Here is a 25,718-nt window from a genome sequence, read left to right as displayed (position 1 = left end):
AACAGGAAGTCACCGACATCCCTCCGCCATACTTTACTCCAGAATAGATCCTTATTGTAGACATCCCAAGAAGCGGCCGGGGAAACAAACCCAGACGGGATTATCAGGCTGACGCCGTCGAGGTACCGAATGATAGAAATCTCTGGGCTAAACTAAACCTCCAGCAGCGGAACCGCGGACATTTTCCTGGCCAGGCCAACATTTGGACCGAGCCGAGCGGCCAATCTGACCGCTGCTGCTTGCTTGTCATTGACTGCTGCCGTTTTAACAGAAGCTAGGATTATATTGGTAAGTCGCGCATTAAACATTTAAAGCGCCACATGGTGCGGTTTGTTTAGCTGTGTTATAAGCGTTGTTTGTTGTGGTAAAAATAAAAAAAATATAAATATCTACACAATGGCTGAGTGGGGCCGTAGATGATGGCGAGCCCAGCAGGTCCGTGTCATCCAGCTTATCTCCCTGTGAGATGGAGTCCCTTACGCAGAGAAGCGGCCTGTTATGGCACCTGTTAAAGGGAAACATTGGCATATCTTTTGATAACATCTTTTTGCTGTTTCTGCCCTCCATCTTTAGGGGGAGGAACCCTGATTGCTGGTGCAGTGTGTTGGGACTCCTCCAGGGCCTTCTGCCAGCAAGTCCTCAAAACTAACTCGATGCTGATGGAGGCATTCAGGGACCGCAGGAATACCTAACACCAAAGCCTTCCATGTTGGATGCAGCATTTGGAGAGCTGTGAGGATGGGTAACTTTTGCAGGAATATTGGATTTTTCTCTGATAGCTTACCTGGAGTCTACTGCATCCTCCGATAAAGTGGAAAATGATGGCATGTTAGTGTGGATCTGTCAATAAAATCGTCTATAGCTCCTCACCCTGATTCTTCTGACGCAATGATGGTGAGAGGCACCATGTGGGAGTGCCTCAGGACTACTCGGGTGTAACTGCTTTTGGTAAGAACCAAATATCTGGACTGTAGTGGTCCACCAGCACCATGGACCATCACAATGAGTGTTGCCTCTGCAACCCTGAGGACGGGCCAGGAGGTCTGGATGAGCTGCCGCTTCACAGCATCCACGCTCCCAACCGGATCCGGCCGTCCTCATACAGAGCCCTGCGGAGCGCGGTGTCCAGCCTGGCTCGTATTGATGACTTCTTCTGTGAAAAGATTGGCTCAGGCTTCTTCTCCGAGGTTTTCAAGGTTCGTACCGTCCTCTGCTTTTCACTCCAGTTGGAATAAAATAGGTGAGAACAACGACATCATTAAATGCTCCTAAGAACATAATGAAACTCCACTTATGAGCTTGTTGGATGAGGTTTTTTTCTAGTTTTTTTGTCCTCAATGTTGCCAGTTTTCCTTGTGCATTTCAGGCAGCAGTTCAGCTAAATCCTGTTTCTGATTTGACAGCCAGCTTGCAGTTTAAAATCTTAGGGTGCATTCTCACCAGCCCGGTTTAATCCATTTTAATCAAACTCTGGAAAGTCCGGTTCGTTTGGGGAGGTGTGAATGCGCGACCGAACTCTGATGCGGACCAAAAAAGGGACATTTTGTCCGCCTAAAATCTAGATCTTGTTGGTTGAAGTGAACTCTGGTGCAGTTTGAATACATATGTGGATATCTCTCCAAAAGCAGTAATATGACTAAAACACAGGGCATTCTGGGTAAATGCAACCAAACTCGTGAATCTGGCTAGTGGGAGAAATCATTTGTGGGGGGTTTTTTACCAAAGAATATGATGCTGCTCCATTTTTGTTTATTCGTTCAGAAGGAAGTTGTGCCCAGTGTCGTCTTCAAAGGTTTTCACGTCATTTCCTTCTGGGGTTCTTGGTGCAGCGCCACCACAGGCGAGGAGGAGAACCGCAGAAGCTGAAAATGTAACAAATGTTGCAAATTTGGTCCCCAATCAAACAAAATAACTTTTACTCACAGCTCACCAGAATTGCCTTTTATGTGCTATGCTTCCTCCCCAACACTAGGTGCCACTATAGAATTGATTGGACACTTTAAAATGAAAACATAACTTTGTGGTTTGAAATTCCCTGCTGTTTTTAATGAAACACAGATTTATAAATAAACTAGTATTACTCCTCATGTTTTTCTAGTTTAATTTGCGCAACAAAAATAATAAGACTTTCTTTTATTAACCACAATTTTTACTTTCAGTTTTACTCAAAAACACACCTGGGCACACCAGTCCAGTAAACATGACCCACATTCAGTGTTTTTGTTTCTCAGCCTGATTTTTTGTCTCTAAACAAAAGAAGAAACAATACAATTCACCTAAAAAATTGTGGATATTTATTGTAGGTAAAATAAAAAGAAACCCATTTACATTTGGGTACTACTTTACTCTCACTTTGCTGCAGCTCAGAGTGTCAAAGGTCACAAAGGGAAGGAAGCACAAGTCCACTGCGCTTATAATACTGGGGAAAACTCTGATTATGACTATTTTCTCATAAGTAGGCGAAACCTCTCGTAGCTTGGCCCTTTTACTCCTTCGTACAACCCAAAGAAGGGATTATTGAAATAAAAAACACTTTTTGAAAATATATTTTGTCATTTATTTGAAAGAAAGTGAGGAAAAAAATCGGATTAAAATCCGATCTGTTATGACAAAACTTAAGATTTTATTTGTAACCACATCACCCAGCTCTGTTTTAATTTCCACCAAATTATCCTGAAGTTATAGCAGAATAAACTCCTCATACACCCGATGACCCTGTGACTAGAATATTATTATTCATTCGACCTTTTAACTGGAGATTTTCCTCAAACATGTTGGTTTGATGTTGTTAATGCCAGGAGTTTGTTACACACACCTGTGTGTCGTCTGCCTGTGTGGGAGCTAAGGGGCGGATTGGAGGGCAGGACTCACTGGGCTAAGCAGCTTACTCACACACCGCCTGCATGCGTGTGTGTGTACCTTTGTGTTGGTACATATGTAAATATTCACAGCCTGCTGCTTTAAATGCAATCAGAGATGATAATCTGCAGTATTTCTCCAGGGTGAAAGTTGATTTGACTTTTTTTTTTGCTCCCAACCGTCTATGAAATGAACGAAAACAGTTCAGTTGAATGTTTACAGACCAGGAGTGTCCAGAGTGCGGATTTTATTATTTTTTTATTTTTCTGTAGCTCCTGACTGCAATTCAAGAATGATACCGATCTGCAGAGGAGGCTTTTTATTTTTGATTCGTGCAAACTTACTACCCACACATTTTCTTGAATGCAAAATGTTGAGAACAACAAAGGGTTCATCTTTTAATCACTGTTTGCATTTTCTTTAAATCCATTAGGGGCTGAGACGATTAGTCAAATAAATCATGATTAATTGATTATTGAAGTAATTGTCAACTAATTTAGCAATCAATTAACTGTTAACGGTTAAATGCAAAATATATAAATACATTTATATACATAAATATTTTTGATAAAATAAAAATATATTTTTATTTAATTCTAATAAAATAAAAAATATTTTTTATTTTAATAAAATAAAAAATATTTTTTATTTTATTTTTAAAATAAAAAGAAATCTGTTAACATTTTCTGTGCAGAACTCAAGTGACCTCGTTGAAGCTTCACCAGATTTTATATTCTGTAAAGAAACAAACAAAAAACTATTAAACATATTTTGCTATCCAATTATGTAGTCAAAAATATTCAACAGATATTTTATTAATCAGTATTGTTTTTTAATTACGCTGAACGAACGCTGTTTTTGCATTTTAGGCCATAAAATATTTATCTTCTTATTCAAAAAATAATAATAATTGGATTATTTTCTTACTTGCATCTTTTAATGTATTTCTAAAAAAAATGTTAGAAGGTAGGTGTGCGCCATTTGCAGTTTTCTGGCCGATATTTGGTAAGCAGTTATCAGTTTATTTTTTATTTTTGTAACTGACTCGGTTGGATGTTATAAGGTCATCAGGTCAACTGATTGTCTGGCCGTGTGCGATTCCTGACTCCACAATCAAAATGTCACTCAAAATACTTTACAGAGTTAGAAAGGTGATGGTTAGTCGTCTATTTACATGGATTACTAAAGAAACAGAATATTTTTTTATACAAGCTGTTTCTCTGCTATGCGTTCCTCAACAGAAAGTGAAAATTCAACAGATGAAGAATCAAACGATGTAGCAACATGGCATTGTTCTCTCTTTTTTTGAGTGTAGATGAAATTCATTTTATACTAGAACCATGAAAGTTTATATTTTCTCAGTCTTGTTATTGTGACTGGAGTCATGTGTTTTGTTGGCGCTGCATCTGCTGGCGTGTGCGTGCAGCTGGGCGAGGCTAACGGCGCGTTGGATTTCTGCAGATCAGGAGGGGTGATGGGAAATCTATAAAGCCTATTAGTGCTACACTATTAATACACACACCTGCAGACACACAAACCCAGACACACCGGCATCCTGTTTCAGCTCCTGACTCTGAACTCTGCAGGCTCTCATGACGAAACGGTGACCCGATCATCACACGCGGGATGCACAGGATTCTGCCATGATATTCAACATGTTATGGTTGACAACAGGTTTTTAGATCTGTTTTACTTGTCATTACTTGAGCTTTTAAGATGCCAATCAGCTGCTCCAAGTTGTAAAAACAATACCTGCCTGTGTATGGGTTTTATCCAAAACCAGAGGGGATAAATGTCCAAACATGCAACGCCTCAACCAAAAACCTTAAAGAACAAAAGTCTAGAAAAATAATAAATCAGACCCAATATAACAGAGCTGGTCCGACATCTCATTTTCTCCCTGTGCAGTTTGAGTTTTTTTCCCCTGATGATCCTGTTTGCTCTCCAGGTGCAGCACCGCATCACCGGCCAGGTAATGGCCCTGAAGATGAACACGCTAGCAAGCAACAAAGCTAACATGCTACGAGAAGTGCAGCTGATGAACAGACTTTGCCATCCAAACATCCTCAGGTTGGTTGTTTTCCTCACCTCACCTTCCTCACCTGAGGTTTCAGGGATTTGTTTATGCAGATTTGTGGGTCGTTGCCTGTAAATTGTCGTCATGTTTTTTCCTGTTTCCTCAGGTTTCTCGGGGTTTGTGTTCATGAAGGCCAACTCCACGCCTTGACTGAGGTACAGGCTGAACTTTTCCAAGAGTTTTACCACAAGATTTAATTTCTCTTTCACTTTCGTACCATATCTGTTTGTTTTCTGGTTTTATTAGCCTTGTTTTAATGCTATAGAGATAAATTTGAGTGTGAAAATTTATGAAATTGGCCTTATGTTCTTTCAGATATTGATTAAAATCTCACTTTTAAAAGGACCTTTATTTAAATTTATTTTAGTTTGTGAATGTTTGTCACACTTCTACAGCGGTGTATTACGACCATTGTAGGTATTGGGAAAGAAAAAGAAGAGTAGTACATGTAAGCCAAAAGTCTCAGAAATATTCTAGAAAAAACAAAGAAATATCTGAAATTTAGAAGTCAAAAAGTTTGGTAGAAAAAAACTCTTAAATTTTCAGATTAATCAAAAAATTATGAAATTGTTCATCAGAAAACATGGAAATTTCTGCTTCAGAAGTCAGAAATTTCTGACTTTGTTCACTTTTGAAACTCAGAAAATCTCCAAAAGTCGAAGACTTGCAACTTTTGAAAATCTGAAATTTGAGTTTTTTCTATAATCTTTTGACTTTTCAAACTCAATAATTTCAAGTTTTTTTTCTAGAAAATTTCAGAGGTTAATCTCTACATTTTTCAGTTTTTGGTGGAATTTTTTTTTTTTTTTTTTTTACCTACAACCGCCCTAATAAGCTGTCCTACACTTCAGTGTTTCAGAACATTATATTTAAATAGTAATTACAAACAACTGTTTTGTTGTTTGTAGACACAAAATCCAGTTTTTAAATGAAGGTGTTTATTGTTAAAGACGTACATCTTAAAATACCTGGATTATATTATTGTCCGTGTGTTTGTAGTGCTTAACTTCACACTAATTATCACCTTCGCCACCAGAGGGCGGTGTTCGTCCTGAAAAGACACAGCTTGCCTGGTTGATAAAAGCATAAAAACTGTGGAAACAGAAAAAACAAAGCATGAAAATAGAGAACTCCAGCTCTGATTTGTTCTGTTTCTAATCCAAATGCTCTTCTCTGTCTGCCGCGTTCAGTACATAAATGGAGGAAACCTGGAGCAGCTGCTGGACAGCGACCTGTACCTGTCCTGGAGCGCGAGGGTCGGTCTGTCTCTGGACATCGCCCGAGGACTCGAGTATCTGCACAGCAAGGGCATCTTCCACAGAGACCTCACCTCCAAGGTAGCTGCAGCCTAATATCAGAGTGTTTTACCTCTGAATCATCACGTTATTTTTGTTATTAATGGAAGAATCGGACCTTGAATCAACCTTCAACCTTTCTTTGTTCTTTCGGCTCAGCCAAGCTGCTCTAGCTTTCACAAAGTTTTTTGTTTTTTTTCATACAAATCTCTGACTTATGAAGTCATAAAAAGTCTTAATTTTCCTCTTTCTAACTTAAAATGTCTTGATATGAGATAATTTCCTACTTTTTCTTGTAAATATGTGAAATGAATCTAAAAATCTTTGAGTTTTTGATGGACTTTTGTTTTTATTGTTTCGATCTAATTCTGCAGTGTTTTTTCATCCAAACTGTGAGAAGATGAGCTGATTAATCTTGCAGGATAGCTTTGTTTGTTAGCCCTGCAGCAGCTAAGATGTTAGCATCTGTTTTTAGCTGAAGCCAGTGTGGATGTAACTCTGTCTGTCTGTGCAGAACTGTCTGGTTCGCTGTGAAAACGGGACGTTCACCGCTGTGGTTGGAGACTTCGGCCTGGCAGAGAAGATCCCAGATTACAGGTTTAGAGTCTTTTTCTCTGTTCTTTCCTGTTGCTGTGCCTTTGAAAACTAATCAAAAACCCCTCTGTTACGATTTTATTTTTAAGTTACAAGCATCAGGCGTTTTTATATATATATATATATATATATATATATATATATATATATATATATATATATATATATATATATATATATATATATATATATATATATATATATACATATATATTTTAAATAAATCTCATCTTTAAATGTATATTCTTTTTTAAATAAATTAATTTTAAAAAATGCCTTTGACTTTTCAGAACAAGTTAACCAGTTCTTTAAAGTTCAAATGTAGTTCAATCGTTTAAAGATGATGATGTGGGTTGATATTTTTTGTTTTGCCTTGCTGCAGTTGGTTCATTCATTGTTTGATTGGTGAATTATTGCAGCCCTAATAACGACCTGTTTGCTCTGTAGCGATGGCGTGGAGAAGCAGCCGCTGGCCATTGTGGGCTCTCCGTACTGGATGGCGCCGGAGGTTCTGCGAGGAGAGCTGTACGATGAGAAGGTGAGGAGCTGACCGTGTAAATGTCTCCAGAAGCTCAGAACCGCAGCGCTGTGGCGGCGCTCCGGCACAGTGACGGCGGCGCTCCGGCGTTGCTGTGGCGGCGTCGCTCCGGCACAGCGGTTCTGTTCCTGTGCTTCATGTTAATGTGATGCGGTTTGGACTTTCTGCTCTCCTCTCAGGTCGATGTGTTCGCATTTGGCATCATCCTGTGTGAGATCATCGCCCGGATCGAAGCGGATCCAGACTTCTTACCAAGGACAGAGGTAGGTCACCGCTGGTCGGTTCTGATCCGGTTGTGCTACCTTAGAGCTGCTCTCACATATGATCTACTGAGATTTACAGACGATACATTTGTTTCAATTCAAGCTGGTGCAGTTCGCTTTCGCACTGAATTGTGTCAAACAAACTAAACCCTTTAAAAACACTTTCCCCTCCTAGCCTGTGGGGGCGCTGCACCAAGAACTACTGAAGAACATCTGTTGGGAACATGAAGGAGTCTTTATAAATGTTTACGACTGTTGTCGTTATTTGGTAAATAAAGACACTTTTAATGCAAAGTTGCTCTAAAATTTGAGTTAAAAGTCTCAACTTTGCATTATTTGGTCAATAATGACACTCTAAGGAAATAAATAAGTCTTACCAAAGGTGAAACACTGAGTCAATCAAGAATGAATCAAAATTCATTTTGATTATTTGAGAAAAAGGGAGGATCCCACCAGTATCAGTTTACTTCACAACTCTGGTATTTGCACCTGCAGACTGAGACCCTGGATGGTTCAAACCCAGTTCAGAAATACCCTTTATTATGTGTTTCCAGCGAGCTGCCTCCACATGAAGGGTGCTTTATAGCTAAAATTGATTGTTTGAACAAAGTTTGACATAACTCTAAAAGCAAAGTTGCATTAAAAGTTGAGTTAAATGTCAATCTAACAAGAGGAAAAAGGTTCGTCAAAGGGTTTGGCTCTTTTCACTCAGTACGGTGTGAAAGCCAAAAGCAACAGCTGAAAATGTAACAAATGTTGCATTTTTGATCCTCAAACTAACCGGTTCTGTCAGACTATTAGGTATGAAATGTTAAAGTTTATGTTTCAGATTTTGGTTTCACTTACACAGTGAGTAGACCTCCAATGGGCTGTAACTGGTTCCCTGCTGAAGGTCTGTCTCTCTCTCTCTTCTTCTCTCTCTGGGTTTGTGTAGGACTTCGGTCTGGACGTGCCCGCGTTCGAGAACATGATAGGAGATTGTCCAGCTGCGTTCTTCAGCCTGGCCGTGACCTGCTGTAACGTAAGCAGACCTTGCCTCGACTTTACATGACAAAAGCATAAAACGCTCCTGGTTTTAGTGGGAACACAGAATCATTTAATCCTAGAAATGTTCTTCAGGTGATAGGCCGGCTTTGTGACTGTCTTTATGTGTTTCTGAAGGTCAGACTCATTACAACCAGATTTCAGGCCTGAACTCTGGTTTCTAGATGCAGCAGCCGAAGCCGTGTGCAGACTCTACATAGTTCCTCTTTAGGCCAAAACTGATTATTTCTGTTTTGTTTCTGTTCAGCTGGAGAAAGTTTTGACACCCTTAGTTACCATAGTAATGGTAACTAATTGTATTACTTGTTATAATCTGAGCTAGCAGGACCATGTAGACATTAAATATCAGGGGTCCCAGGATTGGACCTTGTGGTACCCCAAGTTCTTGTACTTTAGGCAAGACTCGGAACTAATTTAGTATTGTACTAGAGTTCTTCAGCCACTTCATTAATATGTGATGGTCAACGGTGATGAATGTTGTGCTGAGGTCCAACAGAACCAGAACTTAAATAAACGTCAGTTGACCTTTTCTTGTCTGATTTTCAGATGAGCGCAGAGAGACGACCTTCATTCTCTGATATCGTCTTCACACTGGAGGCCATGGGAGGAGAAGACAGACAGATTCCCATCACTCTTGGTAAAATAAATAACAATAAGGAGGATTTAAAGGTTTTAAATGGAGATAAATCTACAGTCAAATTGCCTGAAAGCAAACTGTGTCAGAAATCTTTTTGATTTCAATATAAGTTTCTGTTCTGACCAGCAAATAAAGACAGACTGATTTCAGTTATTTTCTGATTTTAACCACTGCAAAAACTTCAGGTTGTTTTAATTTACAGCATTTTCTTAAAAAAAAAAAGAAAAAGAAAATTGATACAATCAAGATGACAGAATTTTCTCATATTATTACGACTTCATTCTCATAATATTATGACTTTTTGTTGTACGACTTGTGTTATTTTGACTTGCTTTTATATAAATTTATTCTCAATAATTGAATTGGCCCTAATACTCTGTCAGACACTGCAAAACCACAAATGCTTACTAAGTAATTTTGGTCTAGTTTCTGGTGCAAACATCTTGGTACACTTCAAACAAGACAAAGCTAACTCAGAGCTTGTAAAAGTCAAAAAATCATTGAAAAATTCTAGTTCCATTGACAGATTATTTCACTTATAACATGGAAAAAATGTTTTAAGTGAAATAATCTGAAATGGAACTAGTGTTTTTTCATCAATATTAAGGAATTATTTACTTTAAATAAGTTAATATTTCTTGATGAAAGGTTATATGTAACTCTGTTTTCTCTTATTTCAAGTATACTAAAATATTTGCACTAGAAACTAGACCAAAGTACTTGGTAAGATTTTGTGTTTTTGCAGTGTAGTATTATTATTTTTTTGTATTTCTTTACCTTTGTTGCATATTCTGACTCCTGTCTGTTGTACATTTGTTTCTCCTCCTGCTGCTCAGAGCCAGTAACGGTCAACGTCAGCCCATACCGGCGCCGCAGCTCCCCCTGTCACCTTGGAGACCACAGTCAACCGCGAAAGGGCCTAGCCAGGAGCCAGTCGGACATGTTGCCCCCAGCGGCCCTGACGCCTCCTCTCCTGGGCACGCCGCCGCGGGTCAACCCCTTCTCTCTCCGAAGGGACCTAAACGGCGGCCGGTGTAAACTCTTGGACACGCCCAGTAAGTCTGTCATCTCCCTGACCTTCACCCTGCCGGCACTCTGCGACCCCTGTGCCTCGCCGCGCCTCCTCCGAGGTACAACAGGGATGCTAGCTCCACCGCGGAGGTGCCAGTCGCTGCCCTGCACGCCGGAGATCAGCCGGACCGCACCGTTCCCCTGTGACGCCGAGCAGGAAGAGGACGGGATCGGCCAGGTGGCGGGGAATGAGGGCGACGAGAAGGTGTTGGTGTCAGAGGAACAGACGGATGGACAAAGTTTGGATACTACGGAAGAGGATTCTGGTCTTCCTCTTGAGCTGGAGATGGTGTCTCTGGGGCGTCTGGACGAGGAGGAAGAGGAAGAGAACAACGAGGAGAGCGTCTGTCTCGCCGAACCAATGGACTGCACCAAGTCGCCAGAACCGGCAAAGAGAATCCTGAACTCCACTCCCCTAAAGCCACTGCTCACCTCTACCTCCTGCTCCAACTTACGGACCAAAGCTTGGCGGCTCCCGTGCTCCAACGGGCCGCCATCTTTTCCCGCACTGCCCAAGCTGGACAACAACAACCTGTCGGAGCTGGTGATTGGCCAGCAGGTGCAGTGGGGGGGAGGACGGCACTCTAACGGCTACGGCGAAGGCCAGGTGCCGTCCTCCGACCTCACTGGCTCCTCAGAGCGAGACGAGGTCATTTCCTGTCCCAGTTGCTGTTTGGTGGGTTTGAGTTTCCCCTCAGTGTGCCTGCGTGGTTCTGCCGCAGTGCCGGTCTCCCGCCGCCGGGCTTCGCTGCCCCGTCAGCGGCAGTACCAGAACCTCAACGGTACGATAACAGCTAGCAACGCGTCCTCATCGGCAGCTAGCGCCACGGCCGCCAGAACGCTCCTATGCCGCAGCACCAACGGACTCGTGGCGGACCAGTCGGTACCGCGTGAGCCTGGTCGGACCCTGCCAGAGGCGCAGTCGTAAAGCTCACCCTTCAGAGGCGTCTCAGGAGGAACTGTGAGTTCCTCCGGACTCACAGTCCGGAGGAAGCTCAGAGTCAAAATGACGGCCTCCGGCCCAATTCTCCACAAATCAAAGATTCAACAGCATGTCTTAACGAGGTCGCATTCTAGGTCAGTGTAAACTAGCTGCTGTTCGCTTCTAGCTAGAGCCTTCGTCTTCTTACCGTTTCTGAGATCAGGAGTTTAAATGAGGACATAATAAAAAGCGATGACCTCACCGGCCACCGCCCGTTTTCTGGCTCGACGGCGCCGTGACGGAGGTGAATCTGTACAGAACTGTTTCCTGTAGAAGTTTATATTACCTCATTTTGCCTCGGTTTTTTTAATAGAGGAAGTTTGCATGGCAGCTACGGCAGCGCCCCCTGCTGGCTCTCACTCGCACATCAGTCTGGCTACAGAGACGAACTGTTTTTAATCCCGTTTCGCTGATTAACTGCGGCTGCTGAAGGAATATTTATAGACCTAACAAAGTTTATTCTTTCTACATTTTTCTAATAATCAACCCGTGTGTGTGAATGTGTGAGAGAGAAATTAACATTTATTTAAGGGAAACTTTGGGCTCCTAATGTAAACTTTTTTGTTTTTTTGCACTTGAGTTTGAAGCACTTTGTGATAAAACAGCAGCTGTTTCATTGTGTCTGAGTTTGTGATCATCTCTGGCACATCCTTTGTAAAGCAGCTCTGGGTATTTATTGTAAACATCATCTCACACACTGTGTGTGTATGCGCTAATGAAGAGTGGAGTGACTGATACATGCAGATCATTTATTTTCTAATTTCCTTGCTTTGTTTTTACATTTTATTTTCTGTTGGAAAACTTTAGATATGTGTGCAGTCATCTGGTAAACTAGGGAAAATAAACTAAATTGGCTGTAAAAGATCTGTTTTTGTGTCTGTACTGTTATAGTTTGATTAATCGATCATTCTGATGATTAATCGATCATTCTGACGATTAAACAATTAATTGAATAATAATTTGGAACTTTTTCACTTAAAAAAACTGCAGTGTGCCAAATATTGTATGGAAATAAAATATGTTCATACAGTATTAGAAATACATTTAAAGATGCAAATAAGGAAATAATTTTGTTAAATTAGAAAGTCAACATTTAATTGCCTGAAATGCAATAACATTTCATGCATCTGCTTAAAAATACTTCTAACAAAGCTTCTTAGTTCAAGTCTTTCTGTTTAACTTGTTTTTTGTTGTTTTTTTAGCTAAAACTATTCCACTTGAGGAGTTTTGAAAATAACACATTTACAAAGGGATTTTTTTTTTTACATCTTACAGGCAAAATATATTTATTTATTGTGCAATTTTGGCTCGATTTCTGCTCAAACTGTGTTCTTTCAACAAAATGGCCTCTTTTGATTCTGTATACTCCAGCTTACTAAATTAGTTGACTATTATTTCAGTTATCAAATTAATTACTTCAGCCTTAGTATGTACATTTAGATATGGAGCTTCATTACCTCTAAATGGCATTTTGTTTCCTCACATTTTAATTAAAGCAACAATTCAAAACGGCTCAGCACTAAGACATTAAATGGATAACTTGTGATTTTCATTCTAAACAGTCATTAACTAATTCAGCGTAAAGTGAAGTAACCTGTATCTCTGGAAACGGGAATAAAACGGGTGCTTACACTTTCAAAACAAAATGCCCGGAGCAATAATATAGATCAGTTTAATTAGGCTGGTTTGCTTTCACTTTCCTTTTCCATATTGTGGTTTACAATAATCATGGACTGTTTTCAGTTTTACATTAAGTGCTGCCGTTTCTCGGAAATGCTGGAAAGAGGAGGGCAGCAGCAGCTTACCAAGACAATGAGAGTGCAGATGAAAACTCAGACTACATTCAAAAATTATTTAGAAGAAAATACGTGCAGAATCTCACATTTAAAACCTGCATGTATGTAAGCTTAAAAATCATGCAAGGTCAAGAAACCATTTAAAATGCACACTTACACAACAACCAACTAAAGAGGCTTTAAGCTTGCACAAAGGCACTGGGAAAGTATGTACAGGTGCTGGTCATAAAATTAGAATATTGTGATAAAGTTCATTATTTTCCATAATGTCATGATAAAAATTAAATTGTCATATATTTTAGATTCATTGCACACCAACTGAAATATTTCAGGTCTTTTATTGTTTTAATTTTGATGATTTTGGCAAACAGCTCATGAAAACCCAAAATCCCTGTCTCAAAAAATTAGAATATTATGAAAAGGTTCTCTGAACGAGCAATAAAAATAATCATCTGAATCAACAAAGTAACTCTAAACACCTGAAAAAGATTCCTGAGGCCTTTAAAAACTCCCAGCCTGGTTCATTACTCAAAACCGCAATCATGGGTCAGATTGCTGACCTGACTGCTGTCCAGAAGGCCATCACTGACATCCTCAAGCAAGAGGGTGAGAAACAGAAAGAAATTTCTGAACGAATCGGCTGTTTGCAGAGTGTTATATCAAGGCACCTCAGTGGGAAGTCAGTAGGAAGGAAAAAGTGTGGCAGAAAACGCTGCACAACGAGAAGAGGTGACCGGACCCTGAGGAAGATTGTGGAGAAGGGCCGATTCCAGACCTTGGGGGAAGCAGTGGACTGAGTCTGGAGTAGAAACATCCAGAGCCACTGTGCACAGGCGTGTGCAGGAAATGGGCTACAGGTGCCGCATTCCCCAGGTCAAAGGTCAAGCCACTTTTGAACCAGAAACAGCGGCAGAAGCGCCTGACCTGGGCTACAGAGAAGCAGCACTTTGGACCACTGTTGTTCAGTGGTCCAAAGTACTTTTTTCGGATGAAAGCAAACTTTGCATGTCATTCGGAAATCAAAGTGCCAGACTCTGGAGGAAGACTGGGGAGAAGGAAATGCCAAAATGCCAGAAGTCCAGAGTCCAGTACCCACAGTCAGTGATGGTCTGGGTGCCATGTCAGCTGCTGGTGTTGGTCCACTGGGTTTTATCAAGGGCAGGATCAACGCAGCAGCTATCAGAAGATTTTGGAGCACTTCATGCTTCCATCTGCTGAAAAGTTTTATGGAGATGAAAATTTAATTTGGTCTGGAATCGGCCCTTCTCCACAATCTTCCTCAGGGTCCGGTCACCTCTTCTCGTTGTGCAGCGTTTTCTGCCACACTTTTTCCTTCCTACTGACTTCCCACTGAGGTGCCTTGATATAACACTCTGCAAACAGCCGATTCGTTCAGAAATTTCTTTCTGTTTCTCACCCTCTTGCTTGAGGATGTCAGTGATGGCCTTCTGGACAGCAGTCAGGTCAGCAGTCTGACCCATGATTGCGGTTTTGAGTAACGAACCAGGCTGGGAGTTTTTAAAGGCCTCAGGAATCTTTTTCAGGTGTTTAGAGTTACTTTGTTGATTCAGATGATTATTTTTATTGCTCGTTCAGAGAACCTTTTCATAATATTCTAATTTTTTGAGACAGGGATTTTGGGTTTTCATGAGCTGTTTGCCAAAATCATCAAAATTAAAACAATAAAAGACCTGAAATATTTCAGTTGGTGTGCAATGAATCTAAAATATATGACAATTTAATTTTTATCATGACATTATGGAAAATAATGAACTTTATCACAATATTCTAATTTTATGACCAGCACCTGTATGTAAACTGGGCTGAGTTTCAGTTTCGTTTTGATAGCAGGGCTATAAAGAGGGGTGAGCTGCATGAGCATTTCATTCTTTGCAGCTGGAGTTTCTGCTCTGCGCTCTGCAACCTGATCATGGACAGGCAACACATCAGCTCAAACACAGCCACTGGTGAGTCAGGATGCAGTCCATCCATCCATTATCTGAATGCAACTTATAGTACTTTAAACACCGCATGTTTTCTTTTATGAATAACTGAGCCGCTATCTTTAGCATCTGTTTTAGTTAGTTTACGTCGTACCAGTGTTATTATGGTTATTGATTTTAACCTTACAGGAGTAGCAAACTAAGAAAAATGTATTTGGATTTTGAAATGCAGAGTGGCATTTTTATTTTGACTATTTGAAAATTACCTCAGCTGATAAGCACGAAATTTAAACAAGTTAAAGAATTGATTTAATATCTTATATTTCTCCAACAGTGGCAGCAGCTGAAAGAGATTCACCATTATTTATGTAACTATAGAAACAATTTTAAAAATGTTTCCATGTGTAATAGCATTTAGTTATTAGTCAATATTATTTTAACATTTAAAACACATATTTTTATTATGCTAGTTTGAAGCTCGGGTACGCCCCCTGGTGGCCCAGATCAACCTCTTATCTCAGATATGCTCCGATTTTGACCTTTTGCTTTTTCAGCTTGAATCATTATTAATACGTCTTTGTATTTTCACGATATTCTTCAGTCTGTAGATGACTGGAGCTGAGAAAGACGTATTAGAGCAATTGTAGATTGGAGTAAATTTTAGTCAGATATTCTCATAAATTTTCTAGAAAAAACTTTTAAAATTTCTGAGTTTGAAAAGTCGAACATTTGCTCGAAAAAACTTAAGATTTGACGTTAATCCAAAAACATTTTCAAGAACAAAACTTGGATATTTCTGAGTCTGAAAAGTTGAAAACTTTATTGAAAAAAACTCAAAAATTTTAAGTAAATCTTAAGAGATTTTCTAGAAAAAATCTTGTAAATGTCTGAACTGAAAAGAAGCTAGAGAATTTTCAGAAATCTTAGGATTTATTTCATACATTTTCTAGTAAAAACAAGGAAATTCCAGAATTTTAAAAGTAAATTTTTGACTCAAAACTTTCCACAATTTTTTTCTTGAAAATTTCTGCTTAACCTCAAAATTAAGAATTTCTGAGTTTGAAAAGTAGAAAATTTGCTTGGAAAAAAAAATACTTTGAAAAGTGAAATATTTTTGACTTTCAAAGATATTTTTTTTCTTGAAAATTTCTGAGATCAATCTAAAAATTTCTGAGAAAATTGGCATCAATTTTCTTCTTTCTATGTCTATAATTGTTCTAATACTGTGTTTTTATCTTCCTGAGCTTCATTTTCTACAGCTGAATACATAAAAATTAAGTCTGTCGTATCTTTTTTGCAGGCACAAACTTTACAAACAACAATGAATTGAGGATCGTGTTGGTGGGGAAGACCGGATCTGGGAAGAGCGCGTCTGGAAACACCATTCTGGGTCGAAAGTGCTTCGATTCAAAGTGCAGCCCCAGATCTCTGACCATCAACTGCTCCAAATGTAACAGCGAGCTGGACGGAAAGCAGGTCGCCGTTATTGACACGCCGGGCTTGTCGGACACCAGGTTCGACGAGGAAAAGACTATCAAAGATTTTAGCCGGTGCGTCCCGTTTGCCGCTCCTGGCCCCCATGTCTTCCTGTTGGTCATCGCACTGAACAGATTCACCGAAGAAGAGAAGAAATCCGTGGAAAAGATTCAGGAAATCTTCGGGAATACTGCAGATAAATACAGCATGGTTCTCTTTACTCATGGAGATCTCCTCGAAGACACCAGCATAGAAAACTTCTTGTCTGAAAGCTCAGAGCTGCAGGATCTTGTGAGAAGATGCAACGGCCAGTATCATGTTTTCAACAACAAACTGGAGAATAAAAAGCCTCAGGTCACGGAGCTGCTCCAGAAGATCAGAAGCATTGTTGATAAAAATGGAGGAAGTCACTACACCAACGAGATGTTCCAGGAGGCTGAGAGGATAATCGCTCTGAAGAAACAACAGATCCTGAAGGAGAACGAAGAGAAAATACGCAAAGAGAGAGCAGAAGTAGAGAAAGAAATCCAGCTAAAGTATCAGAAAGAGATGCAGAAGATCAATCAGCTTTTCGAGGCTGAGAGAGAGAAGGAAAGACAGGAGAGAGCGAAGGAAAGGATGGAGGGAGAGAGGATAAGACAGAGCGAAAGACAGGAGAGAGAGAGGGAAAGAATGGAGAGAAATAGGGAAAGAGAAGCAGAGAAGATGATGGCTAGAATGCAGCTGGACGAGCAGAGAAGGATGGGCAAGCAATGCAGAACACAAGAAAGAGAGAGGGAGAGGCAGGAGAGACAAAGAGAGATGTACGCCATCCAGGATCAGATGAAAAGAGAGAGAGAAAAAGAACTGAGAGAGCAGAAAGAGAGACTGGACGCCTGGTATAAGTCACAACTCCAACAGCAGGAACAAAAGCTGCAAGCCATGCATGCTCAAGCAGCCAGAAGACAAGCTGAGCAATCCACCAGATCCGACTCTTCCTGTGTTATTCTGTAAACATTTGACTTACAAGGTTAAACGATGATCTTTTTTCCTGTTGTAAACACTAATCTGAACACGTTAGCTGTGCTGTTCATTTAAACATGCATGTTCTTTCACTCTGTTACAAAAACTGTAGAAATTATGATTTATTCTCTGAATGGAAGATAAATAAAATAAGACGGGAAGAATAACACTTTTGTCTTTTCTTTATTCAGGCTCAGAGATTGAAAACAAAGTAATACAAGATGTAATAAGGCGAAATCTGTAAAAATGCTGTAAAACTAAGCAGAAAATCAGCCTCAAGGTGTTTCCGGTTTCTCTTCAGTGCTGCCTTTTCCTGTAAATGCTGAGAGGAGGGGGAGAAAACGACGAGGGCAAAATCAGCCAGGGAGGCACTGGAGGCAGTTCTGATGTTTCTGCAGAAAACACTTTCTCTTTAAAAACAGGATATTACAAAGAGCAATCAACCGTTTAAACTTTAGTTTTTAGGAGACTGAAAAGACTTTAGGAGAGATGAACAATGAGCAACTCAAGAAATAGATAAACTCTCTCAATAGTGCTGCAAAAGGTGTGTTTCATTTTGACAGCAGCGCTATTTTATATGGAGACGGACCAACTGCTTGAAGGTTTCACTGCAGCTGGAGTTTCTGCCCTGCAGTTTCATCATGGACAAGCAACAACCTGCAGCATATTTAAACATGCCTAACTACTGTTCTTTCAATAAAAATAATACAAAGACTCTTTATCTCACATTTTCATTTGAGAGAAAAAAAATAATTTCATCTGAGACATTTTCTAGAAAAAAGTTGGAAGTTTCTGAAATTGAAAAGTTGAAAATATGCTAGGAAAATCCCCCAGATATTTTGAGATTAATCTAAAAAATGTTCAAGAAAAAACCTGTACATTGCAAATTTTCAAAAATTGACATTTTTTCTACTTTTGAAACTCAGAAATTTCAAAAAACTTTTCTTGAAAATTCCTGAAATCTTTATCCAAGCAAATGTTCAGTTTTTTTTTCAGTTTTGGAGCTGATAAGTTTCCTATTTTTTCTGGAAGCATTCTGTAATTTCAATTTTTTTTTTTTTTTTTTTTTTTTTAGAAATTTCTTGACTTTTGGAGATTTGAAATACCTGTGTTTTATGTTTCTGAGATTAATTATAAAATTTCAGAATTTTTTTTTTACTTTTTTTTTTTTAAGTTTACTTCTCCTTTTTCTCCATCTCCAGTGGCCCTAATGCTCAGTGCTGTCCTGGGGTCGCATGTCTCGCACCAAATGTCCTATTTTCTATTTTTCCAGACATGAAGCACGGCGGCGCGGGCGCGCGGACGCAGCGCGGGGGCGCGCCGCGCACGGGAACATCCAGTTCAGCATCTCTCCATCTTTCCAAGGACAGACAGCGGACTGCCTCTGTTCACAGAGGGGAAATGTTACAGCGCTGCCACTGGGAGTAGAAATGTAAGAGCTGGAAAGGAGCAACACGGCGGACCGAAGCGGTTCGTGTTTCCGCTGTTTTTGTTAATTTATTTCAGACGGACGGGATTGTTTTCAATGGCGCATCGAAAGGGCTTTGCTGCAGCTGCTATCTTGATGGGCGTGGATGTTTGATAATATTATTGCACACTTATTGTTAGTTTAAATTGTGGTGTGTTTGATTCTCTTGCATTGATAAATGTGTAAATGTGTCAGGTAATCAAACACATGTGGAGCTTTAATGTAATTATTAAATATTAATCATGACGATGAGAGAAAAACTGAATTTTTAAATAGATTAAAATTTTAATAATATTCAAGTCTGCTGCAGAACTAATTCATTTATACAAAACTACTGACAGAGTTCTGCAAAACTATTCCCTTGAGGCGTTTAAAACACAATATTTAAAGTATTTTAAAGGGATTTTATGTGATAGACCAAGAAAGTAGTAGACAACCAGGAAACGATTAATCAGATAACTCATAATGAATCAATAATCGTCAATTTAGTAATCGATTAATCATTAACTGGAGCATACAAACTCAGAAAAGGCCATTAAAATGTTAAGTTATTTTATGCTTATTATCTTAAAAAGGAATGTTTATTTGTTGATTTGCATCTTTTTATATGTTTCTAATATTGTATAAAAACAGAAGTGGTTAATTTTTTTTTTATCAGAGTAATTGATTAATTGTCAGAATAATCGACAGAATAATTGATTTCTAAAATAGTTGTTAGGTTTTGCACTTCTACAAATTAAATTTTAAATCTTGGATGTGAATTTTAATCTCCTTAATATATTTTTTAAATGTATCTATACTGAAACTGTAAAATCAGATTCAATACTCTTCTAATCCTCAATATAATCTGTGTTAAAATTGAAGCATTTATGCAATTCAGTTTATTTTAGTTTGCACAGATCAATAATCTCAAGAAAATTAATAATTTTACAAATTTTAATAAACTTAAAACTAATTGCTTGGACCATATTAGTCCCAGATTGACTGAAACTCTGACACTAGTGTCTGTGTTTCTCTGTTTGTCCTCAGGTCAGTGATGACAACACCAAAGTACAATCTGAAAACACTCAGATCATAACCGTATCACCATGGCAACGGGAAGAAAAGGTAAGCAGGAAACGCCACGGCGTCTGTTTGTTCTCACCATGAATGTGTCGATTCTTTCCAGGGTTCTTCCTGCAGTTCAAAAACGTGATTGTTGAAATATTTGTTGTTTTTATCAGTGATATGCTATATCGATAATATTTTATTAGTCTAATTTTAGTAGAAAAACGAATCTGTAAATGTTCACAAGTGCTGTATTAAATAAAACTAGATGTTTTCCAAAACTTTTTGGGGGGACATTTTGTCCTGATTTATTTTTTCTTTTACTTTTGGCAGCAAAAATTTGGCAGCAGTTTCTGATTTTAGCAAAGAAAACAGAAACATTGTAAATAAAGGAAACATACTGTGTTGTACCTAAATAAACAGATGTTTAAAAATATTTCAAATTAATTTGAAATTCACTCTATTCTTAAATTGCAGACTCAGGAGCCAAACAAGAGGGCTGTAAATGGCCCCTGGACCAGACTTTGGACATCCCTGTCCTAATAGTTTTTCTTGTTTTCTTTCTAATTATGATTTGATTACTCATTTTCTCTGTCTCCAGGCTCCACGTCCAAAGCAGGCGGTGTTCGTTTCCCTGACGATGACGAACCTCCAGGTTCTCCGACCCGCAGGGACGACCAGTCCAACCTCTCCACCCTCGTTGCTGTCCAAGAGAAAGATGGCAGCTACTTGGTTAAGGTGTGTGTTTATGAGTTTGTGTATAAAGAAACATAAATTCAGTTTGTTGCACATGATTTAAAGCTCCAGACAAAACCCTGCACTGCCTTTGATCATTGCTGTAGATCAAATTCAGACATCAGCAGTTCACTTCCAGCTTTACGTGAGGAACTGTTCGGCCCACTTTAATGGAACTTCAGTTTGTTTACAGAGAAAGTCCGATTCGTTTGGGGAGGTGTGAATGTGTAAAAACAAAAAATGTAACTCTGGTCCACCCAAAAGCCTCGGTTCAGTTGAAGTGAACTCTGGTGCTGTTTGAATCCATAATGTGAACGGAAAGTGGACCAGAGACCACTCCAAGAGCAGGAAGCTAAAGCGCAGGGCATTCTGGGTAAATACAACTAAAACAAATGAACGTTTAACGCTACACTAGTATAGGGCTGGACAATAAATCAATAACAATATATATCGCAATAGACATATGATGAAAATCGATAATCTGATAGAATATTTAATATTCACTGAACTATTGTCCAAAACCACACAGCATTCTGGGAGATGTAGGCAAAGGAAAGACTTTAGCTGCTCAACCTTTCAAAGAAATAAAAGGTTGGTGGATTCAACTAACTCACTCACTCTTTGGTTACCTAGTAACAATTGAAAACTCACTATTGGGTGTAAAGGAAAAAGCAAGTAAATTTAAGGAATACTAAAAAGATTGTGTTATAATTTTGTTTTCATTTAATTCTCAAACCTTGGATAATCATAACCTGTGTCTTCCTCAAGGCCGGTTTCCTTAAGAGCCACCACTGCTATGAGATTGTCTTCACTGTCCCAGATGTGCCCAGTCTGGGCAAGGAGCTCACCTGTCTCCCTTCCGTCTCTCCGACTCGACGGGCCCAGAACCTCCGGATCCAACGCATTAACTCCATGCTGGAAGGTCAGTCTAAGAACAACATATCCAACCTTCATGTTTTTGTTTTTACCTTCTGTAAAATATCTAAATATGTGCAGTGTTTTCCAAATTCTTCTCTTCTTTTGATGAAGCCATAGTGAGATGCTGAGCTTAGTATGGAGCCCCCTAGTGGACATTGTTTTCTTTTGCATTACCTTGAAACAATGTATTTACTAGTCAGTTCATTCATTGCAGTTTTTTTGCTGCTATACCAGGCTTTTGTGAGGTTTTTCCATTTAAGTTAATATCTCATTTGTGAGATATCTGAAGTATTAAATCTTTTTCTTTTCGATTAAAATGAACTTATGTGCAAAATGTTGGAAGCAAAACAGTTCATCCCTACTCTGAGACATAAGCAAGACAGAAAGATTCTTTAAAATGGAAAGAGAAAGAAAAGATACATCTAAAACTATTTGTAATAAGTTTGAGTTATTTTTATGGTGTAATATCATTATTTTTGTTTTCATGTGCGGTCCTATATCTACCGAAGGATGTACCTGACGAACATGAACAGGCAGTTATTAGAAAGTTGGAGCTGATTAAAAGTTGGTCAACCCTTTGGCGCCCCCTTGTGGCCGAGGCATAAACGTCTCCCTTCTTTTCCTCTTAAATATGTGCAGCTATTTCTCTCTGGTTTCTGCTGTGTTCCGTCATTTTTATGATACTGCTTGTTTATTAATTCTCCAAGGCCTTCACATTACTGCTGAATTCATATTGAGATCAAATTTCTCCATTTCTGAAATATAAAATCAGAGTAAAATAAGCTGATAAAAGTATTTGAATTAGCTACATTAAACTTGTTACCCAGAATTACAAATTACCTAAACAATATCTAGTTGTTTTTTAAATATATGTAACTGTAAATCCCCCGACAGGAGGAGTGAAGGTGACCTGTGAGTACAGGACTCACCAGGAAGGAGTTGTCCAGGAGGAGATGACTGTGGCGGCTAAAGGACGAAAAGGCAGCAGCTTGAAGATCAGACTCCAGGCCAAAATAATTGGTACGTCTGTGTGGTAACAGCTGCTGTGAAGAACAGCATCAGAAACAAAGATATCTGTTCCTGTTGAAATAATAATCAACTAATTTAGCAATCGATTAATCATTAAGTGGAGGATACAGTCTCAAAAAAGGCAATTTGCTGAAAAATGACATTATTGGAGCAGTAATTAAGCCAAAACCATATAAAAATATTTATACATTTTGCATTTAAGATTAAAAGAAAATCTTTGTCTGTAAATAGGGTTTGCCAAAACTTGCTATTTTACTGTGTTTTAGGCAATAAAACATTTTCTTAATAGAAAAAGGAATAGAATTACTTGTTTATTTGCTTCTTTTTATGTAGTTCTAACATTTTATAAAAGGTTTTTGTGGTTACATGAAAAATCTGTGTAATGTGCCATTTTTTAATCTGATTAATCGATTAATAAATACATTTACACCTTCATTCTTTTGCTTATTTACAGCTCTGAGTGAGTTATTCTTTCAACAAATTGCAATTTTTAGAGTGTGTACCTTCCAGTTAACGATTAATAAATCACTAAATTAGTTTATGATTACTTCAATAATCAGTTAATCACAATCAATTTGATTAATCGTTTCAGCTCTAATCTGTACCACTAAATATTAAGCCCTGGCTGCTTGGGAGGAGACTTGAACTGAAATTACATGTTTTTTTAGGATTTTGTTTCCCCCACAATATGTGGTTCGTCTTAACATTTTAATTAAACTAGTACTAAATTAACTGCCGATTATTTCAATAATCGATTAATCATGATTAATCGTTTCAGTCTATAGTTTAACATGTCAGTGACATGTGTAATAATGATGATTTCTGTTGCCTGTATCCCCCTGGCAGACCCTCACCATGGGACCCCCATGCTGCTGGAGGGGGTTCGGTGCCTGGGGGCCCAGAGGGACCCCCACGCCAGGCGCAGCAGCGAGCGGAAGAGGATATGATGAACAGACTCAAAGCCACTATCTTTATACATGAAAATGTAATAATTATTATGTTACAGGGTCAAGGCTCACAGTGGGCTACAGAAATGGCCTCATGTGTGTCCCTGTTTACAACCATCATGGATTTGTGATTTATTGAAACGGTGGGAATGATGCAGCATGTTGAATTTCCACTGTAATTATGCTGGATTATGGCTCTAATATACAGATAAAATGTTTAAGTACTGACTCCTCTGCTGTGAAAAAGATGAGCTAGTTACACTCTGCACTTTTTTTAGTTTTAAGCCAAGAAGCCTCCATGCTGGAGAGGCTATAAAACCAGCATGAACAGTAGCCAGCGTACGATCTATCACCCAAACCTGCACTCACTGCCAGACGAAAATCAGCTCATCAGCAGCAATCGCATAAAGACAGCAACCCAACAGAACGTCCAAAATTAAAGGAGACCTATTATGCAGAATTTATATTTTGCACTTCCATTTGGGTTTCTACTGCTTCTAAAAACAGACCAAAAAATACTCAGCAGTTTTTTAGCAATATGTTAATATTTTTGGTGTCTGGAAAATGAGCCATTTCAAAAACCTCCAGAATGTGGCGTCACAAATCAACAGGCACTACTCGTTACCTAGCAGCTACAGCAGAGCTCCACCCGTTACCTAGCAACCACAGTGGAGCTCCTGCACATTTGGTCAGCTGGATGAGCTGTGCAATGGCTGCAGGAAAAGAAAAGTTTTATTGTTCTTACCATTTAGAAACCACTTGTTGCATTCTTGTTGGTTGTGCAGGAGGCTCCACTTCTGCTTTTCAAAGATGTACGGATGTATAACTGCACATCTGTTTGCAGCATTTTCATGTGAGTGTAAATGTTGAGTTGATGGGCGTGGCCAGCAGCAGCTTATTTGGACTTAAAGTGACAGACGCCCTAAAACAGCTCATACTAAATCAGACTAAAATCTATTTTTTTTGTGCAGAAAACGTAATGAACATGTTTCATATTGCTAACAGATCTAGCCTAACCTGTTCAAGGAAGCACAATAGGTCACCTTTACGAAACTGAATGCAGTTTGGTTTGGAAGTATAATTCATAATCTCATATTTAAAGGAAGGTTGTTAGAGACTAAATACAATTTCTGATGATTGCATGTTACATTTAGCTCACTGCCAAACATATAAATTGACTTTTCATTTGAGGCAGCCTGGGACTGTTACAGTAATATTCACCTTTCTGCTATCAAACCTTTCCAGAAAATCAGAGATTCCTTCATGCAACACAGAGGCTCACATTTCCTTTAACTAGAGTCTGGTAATGTAAATTTCACTGTCTTATCATAAAGTTGTTCATTTTTTAAGTATTCATCTCAAGATATGTCAGTGCATGGTGGTGTTACACTTCCCACTAACCCCAAGAGCAGAGTCCTTTTTATTTTACCATTATCCAGAATCATGTCTTTTAGTTTGAAGAACAAAATAATTACATATGGACTTTAAAAATATTAACTTGTATCTGTTCTGTTAAAACAACTGGAGAATTTTCTGTGAATAATCATAATTAGAATTAAATAATACAGAAAACAGGTGATTTTTTTAAAAAGTACATTAGGACAATCTGATCACTATCATTCATCCCTTAACACTGCCTAAGAATACACATTGTTTGCATGATAAAAAAACAAAGCTAAATTATTACTTTAAATATTACTGAATTCAATAAAATAGTCCTCAGTTGAAAGAAGACTTTCTTCCTTCCTTTTGTTTTCTGAGTGATGAAAGATTAATATCCAGATGAATCTACTTCCATCTTGACTTCAGCATTTTGACAGACATGCTTGATATTTAAATCCGTTAACGGATCCAATCTGGACGCGGCGCCGGGCCAAACTCAGACCACATCGTTACAGCGAATGTTGGCTAAAGGAGTTGGAGTCCAGCTCTGATTCCAGACTGAAACTAAAGTCACTTTCATCATCAGGGGTCTGAAGATTTCTGCTGTTTTTGTT

At 38.9% G+C, this 25,718-nt stretch overlaps 3 protein-coding genes across 3 annotated transcripts; all 3 read left to right on the top strand.

Moving 5' to 3' along the window:
* On the top strand, nt 1–12,222 carry tesk1a (testis associated actin remodelling kinase 1a). Its single transcript, XM_015011472.2, has 11 exons — nt 1–288; nt 574–1,196; nt 4,808–4,929; nt 5,043–5,091; nt 6,127–6,273; nt 6,746–6,828; nt 7,273–7,363; nt 7,543–7,626; nt 8,561–8,647; nt 9,217–9,307; nt 10,144–12,222. Exons 2-11 carry the CDS (start codon nt 990–992, stop codon nt 11,304–11,306), a joined length of 2,124 nt encoding a protein of 707 aa, XP_014866958.2. The 5' UTR covers nt 1–288; nt 574–989; the 3' UTR covers nt 11,307–12,222.
* Nucleotides 12,223–14,984: 2,762 nt separating this feature from the next.
* LOC106932673 (GTPase IMAP family member 7-like) lies at nt 14,985–17,746 on the top strand. Its single transcript, XM_015011476.2, has 2 exons — nt 14,985–15,123; nt 16,400–17,746. Exons 1-2 carry the CDS (start codon nt 15,087–15,089, stop codon nt 17,566–17,568), a joined length of 1,206 nt encoding a protein of 401 aa, XP_014866962.2. The 5' UTR covers nt 14,985–15,086; the 3' UTR covers nt 17,569–17,746.
* Nucleotides 17,747–19,231: 1,485 nt separating this feature from the next.
* Nucleotides 19,232–23,847, top strand: LOC106932674 (adipose-secreted signaling protein-like). Its single transcript, XM_088007626.1, has 6 exons — nt 19,232–19,240; nt 20,075–20,152; nt 20,681–20,830; nt 21,596–21,749; nt 22,640–22,765; nt 23,621–23,847. The coding sequence occupies exons 1-6, from the start codon at nt 19,232–19,234 to the stop codon at nt 23,719–23,721; spliced, it is 618 nt and encodes a 205-aa protein (XP_087863752.1). The 3' UTR covers nt 23,722–23,847.
* The last annotated feature ends 1,871 nt before the right edge of the window (nt 23,848–25,718 follow it).

This window comes from Poecilia mexicana, unplaced genomic scaffold, assembly GCF_051168715.1.
Source record: "Poecilia mexicana isolate PSO_F unplaced genomic scaffold, ASM5116871v1 scaffold_1, whole genome shotgun sequence".
NCBI classification, from domain to species: domain Eukaryota; kingdom Metazoa; phylum Chordata; class Actinopteri; order Cyprinodontiformes; family Poeciliidae; genus Poecilia; species Poecilia mexicana.
This window is presented reverse-complemented; position numbering and strand designations above follow the sequence as displayed.

Excerpts from the sequence above, each read along its gene's own strand:
- tesk1a (XM_015011472.2), top strand. The coding sequence starts at position 990 with ATGGACCATCACAATGAGTGTTGCCTCTGCAACCCTGAGGACGGGCCA. Across the intron at positions 1,197-4,807 it reads TCTTCTCCGAGGTTTTCAAG|GTGCAGCACCGCATCACCGG; the intron begins GTTCGTACCGTC and ends TTTGCTCTCCAG. Across the intron at positions 9,308-10,143 it reads ACAGATTCCCATCACTCTTG|AGCCAGTAACGGTCAACGTC; the intron begins GTAAAATAAATA and ends CCTGCTGCTCAG.
- LOC106932673 (XM_015011476.2), top strand. The coding sequence starts at position 15,087 with ATGGACAGGCAACACATCAGCTCAAACACAGCCACTG. Across the intron at positions 15,124-16,399 it reads CAGCTCAAACACAGCCACTG|GCACAAACTTTACAAACAAC; the intron begins GTGAGTCAGGAT and ends TCTTTTTTGCAG.
- LOC106932674 (XM_088007626.1), top strand. Across the intron at positions 20,831-21,595 it reads ATGGCAGCTACTTGGTTAAG|GCCGGTTTCCTTAAGAGCCA; the intron begins GTGTGTGTTTAT and ends GTCTTCCTCAAG. Across the intron at positions 21,750-22,639 it reads CATTAACTCCATGCTGGAAG|GAGGAGTGAAGGTGACCTGT; the intron begins GTCAGTCTAAGA and ends ATCCCCCGACAG.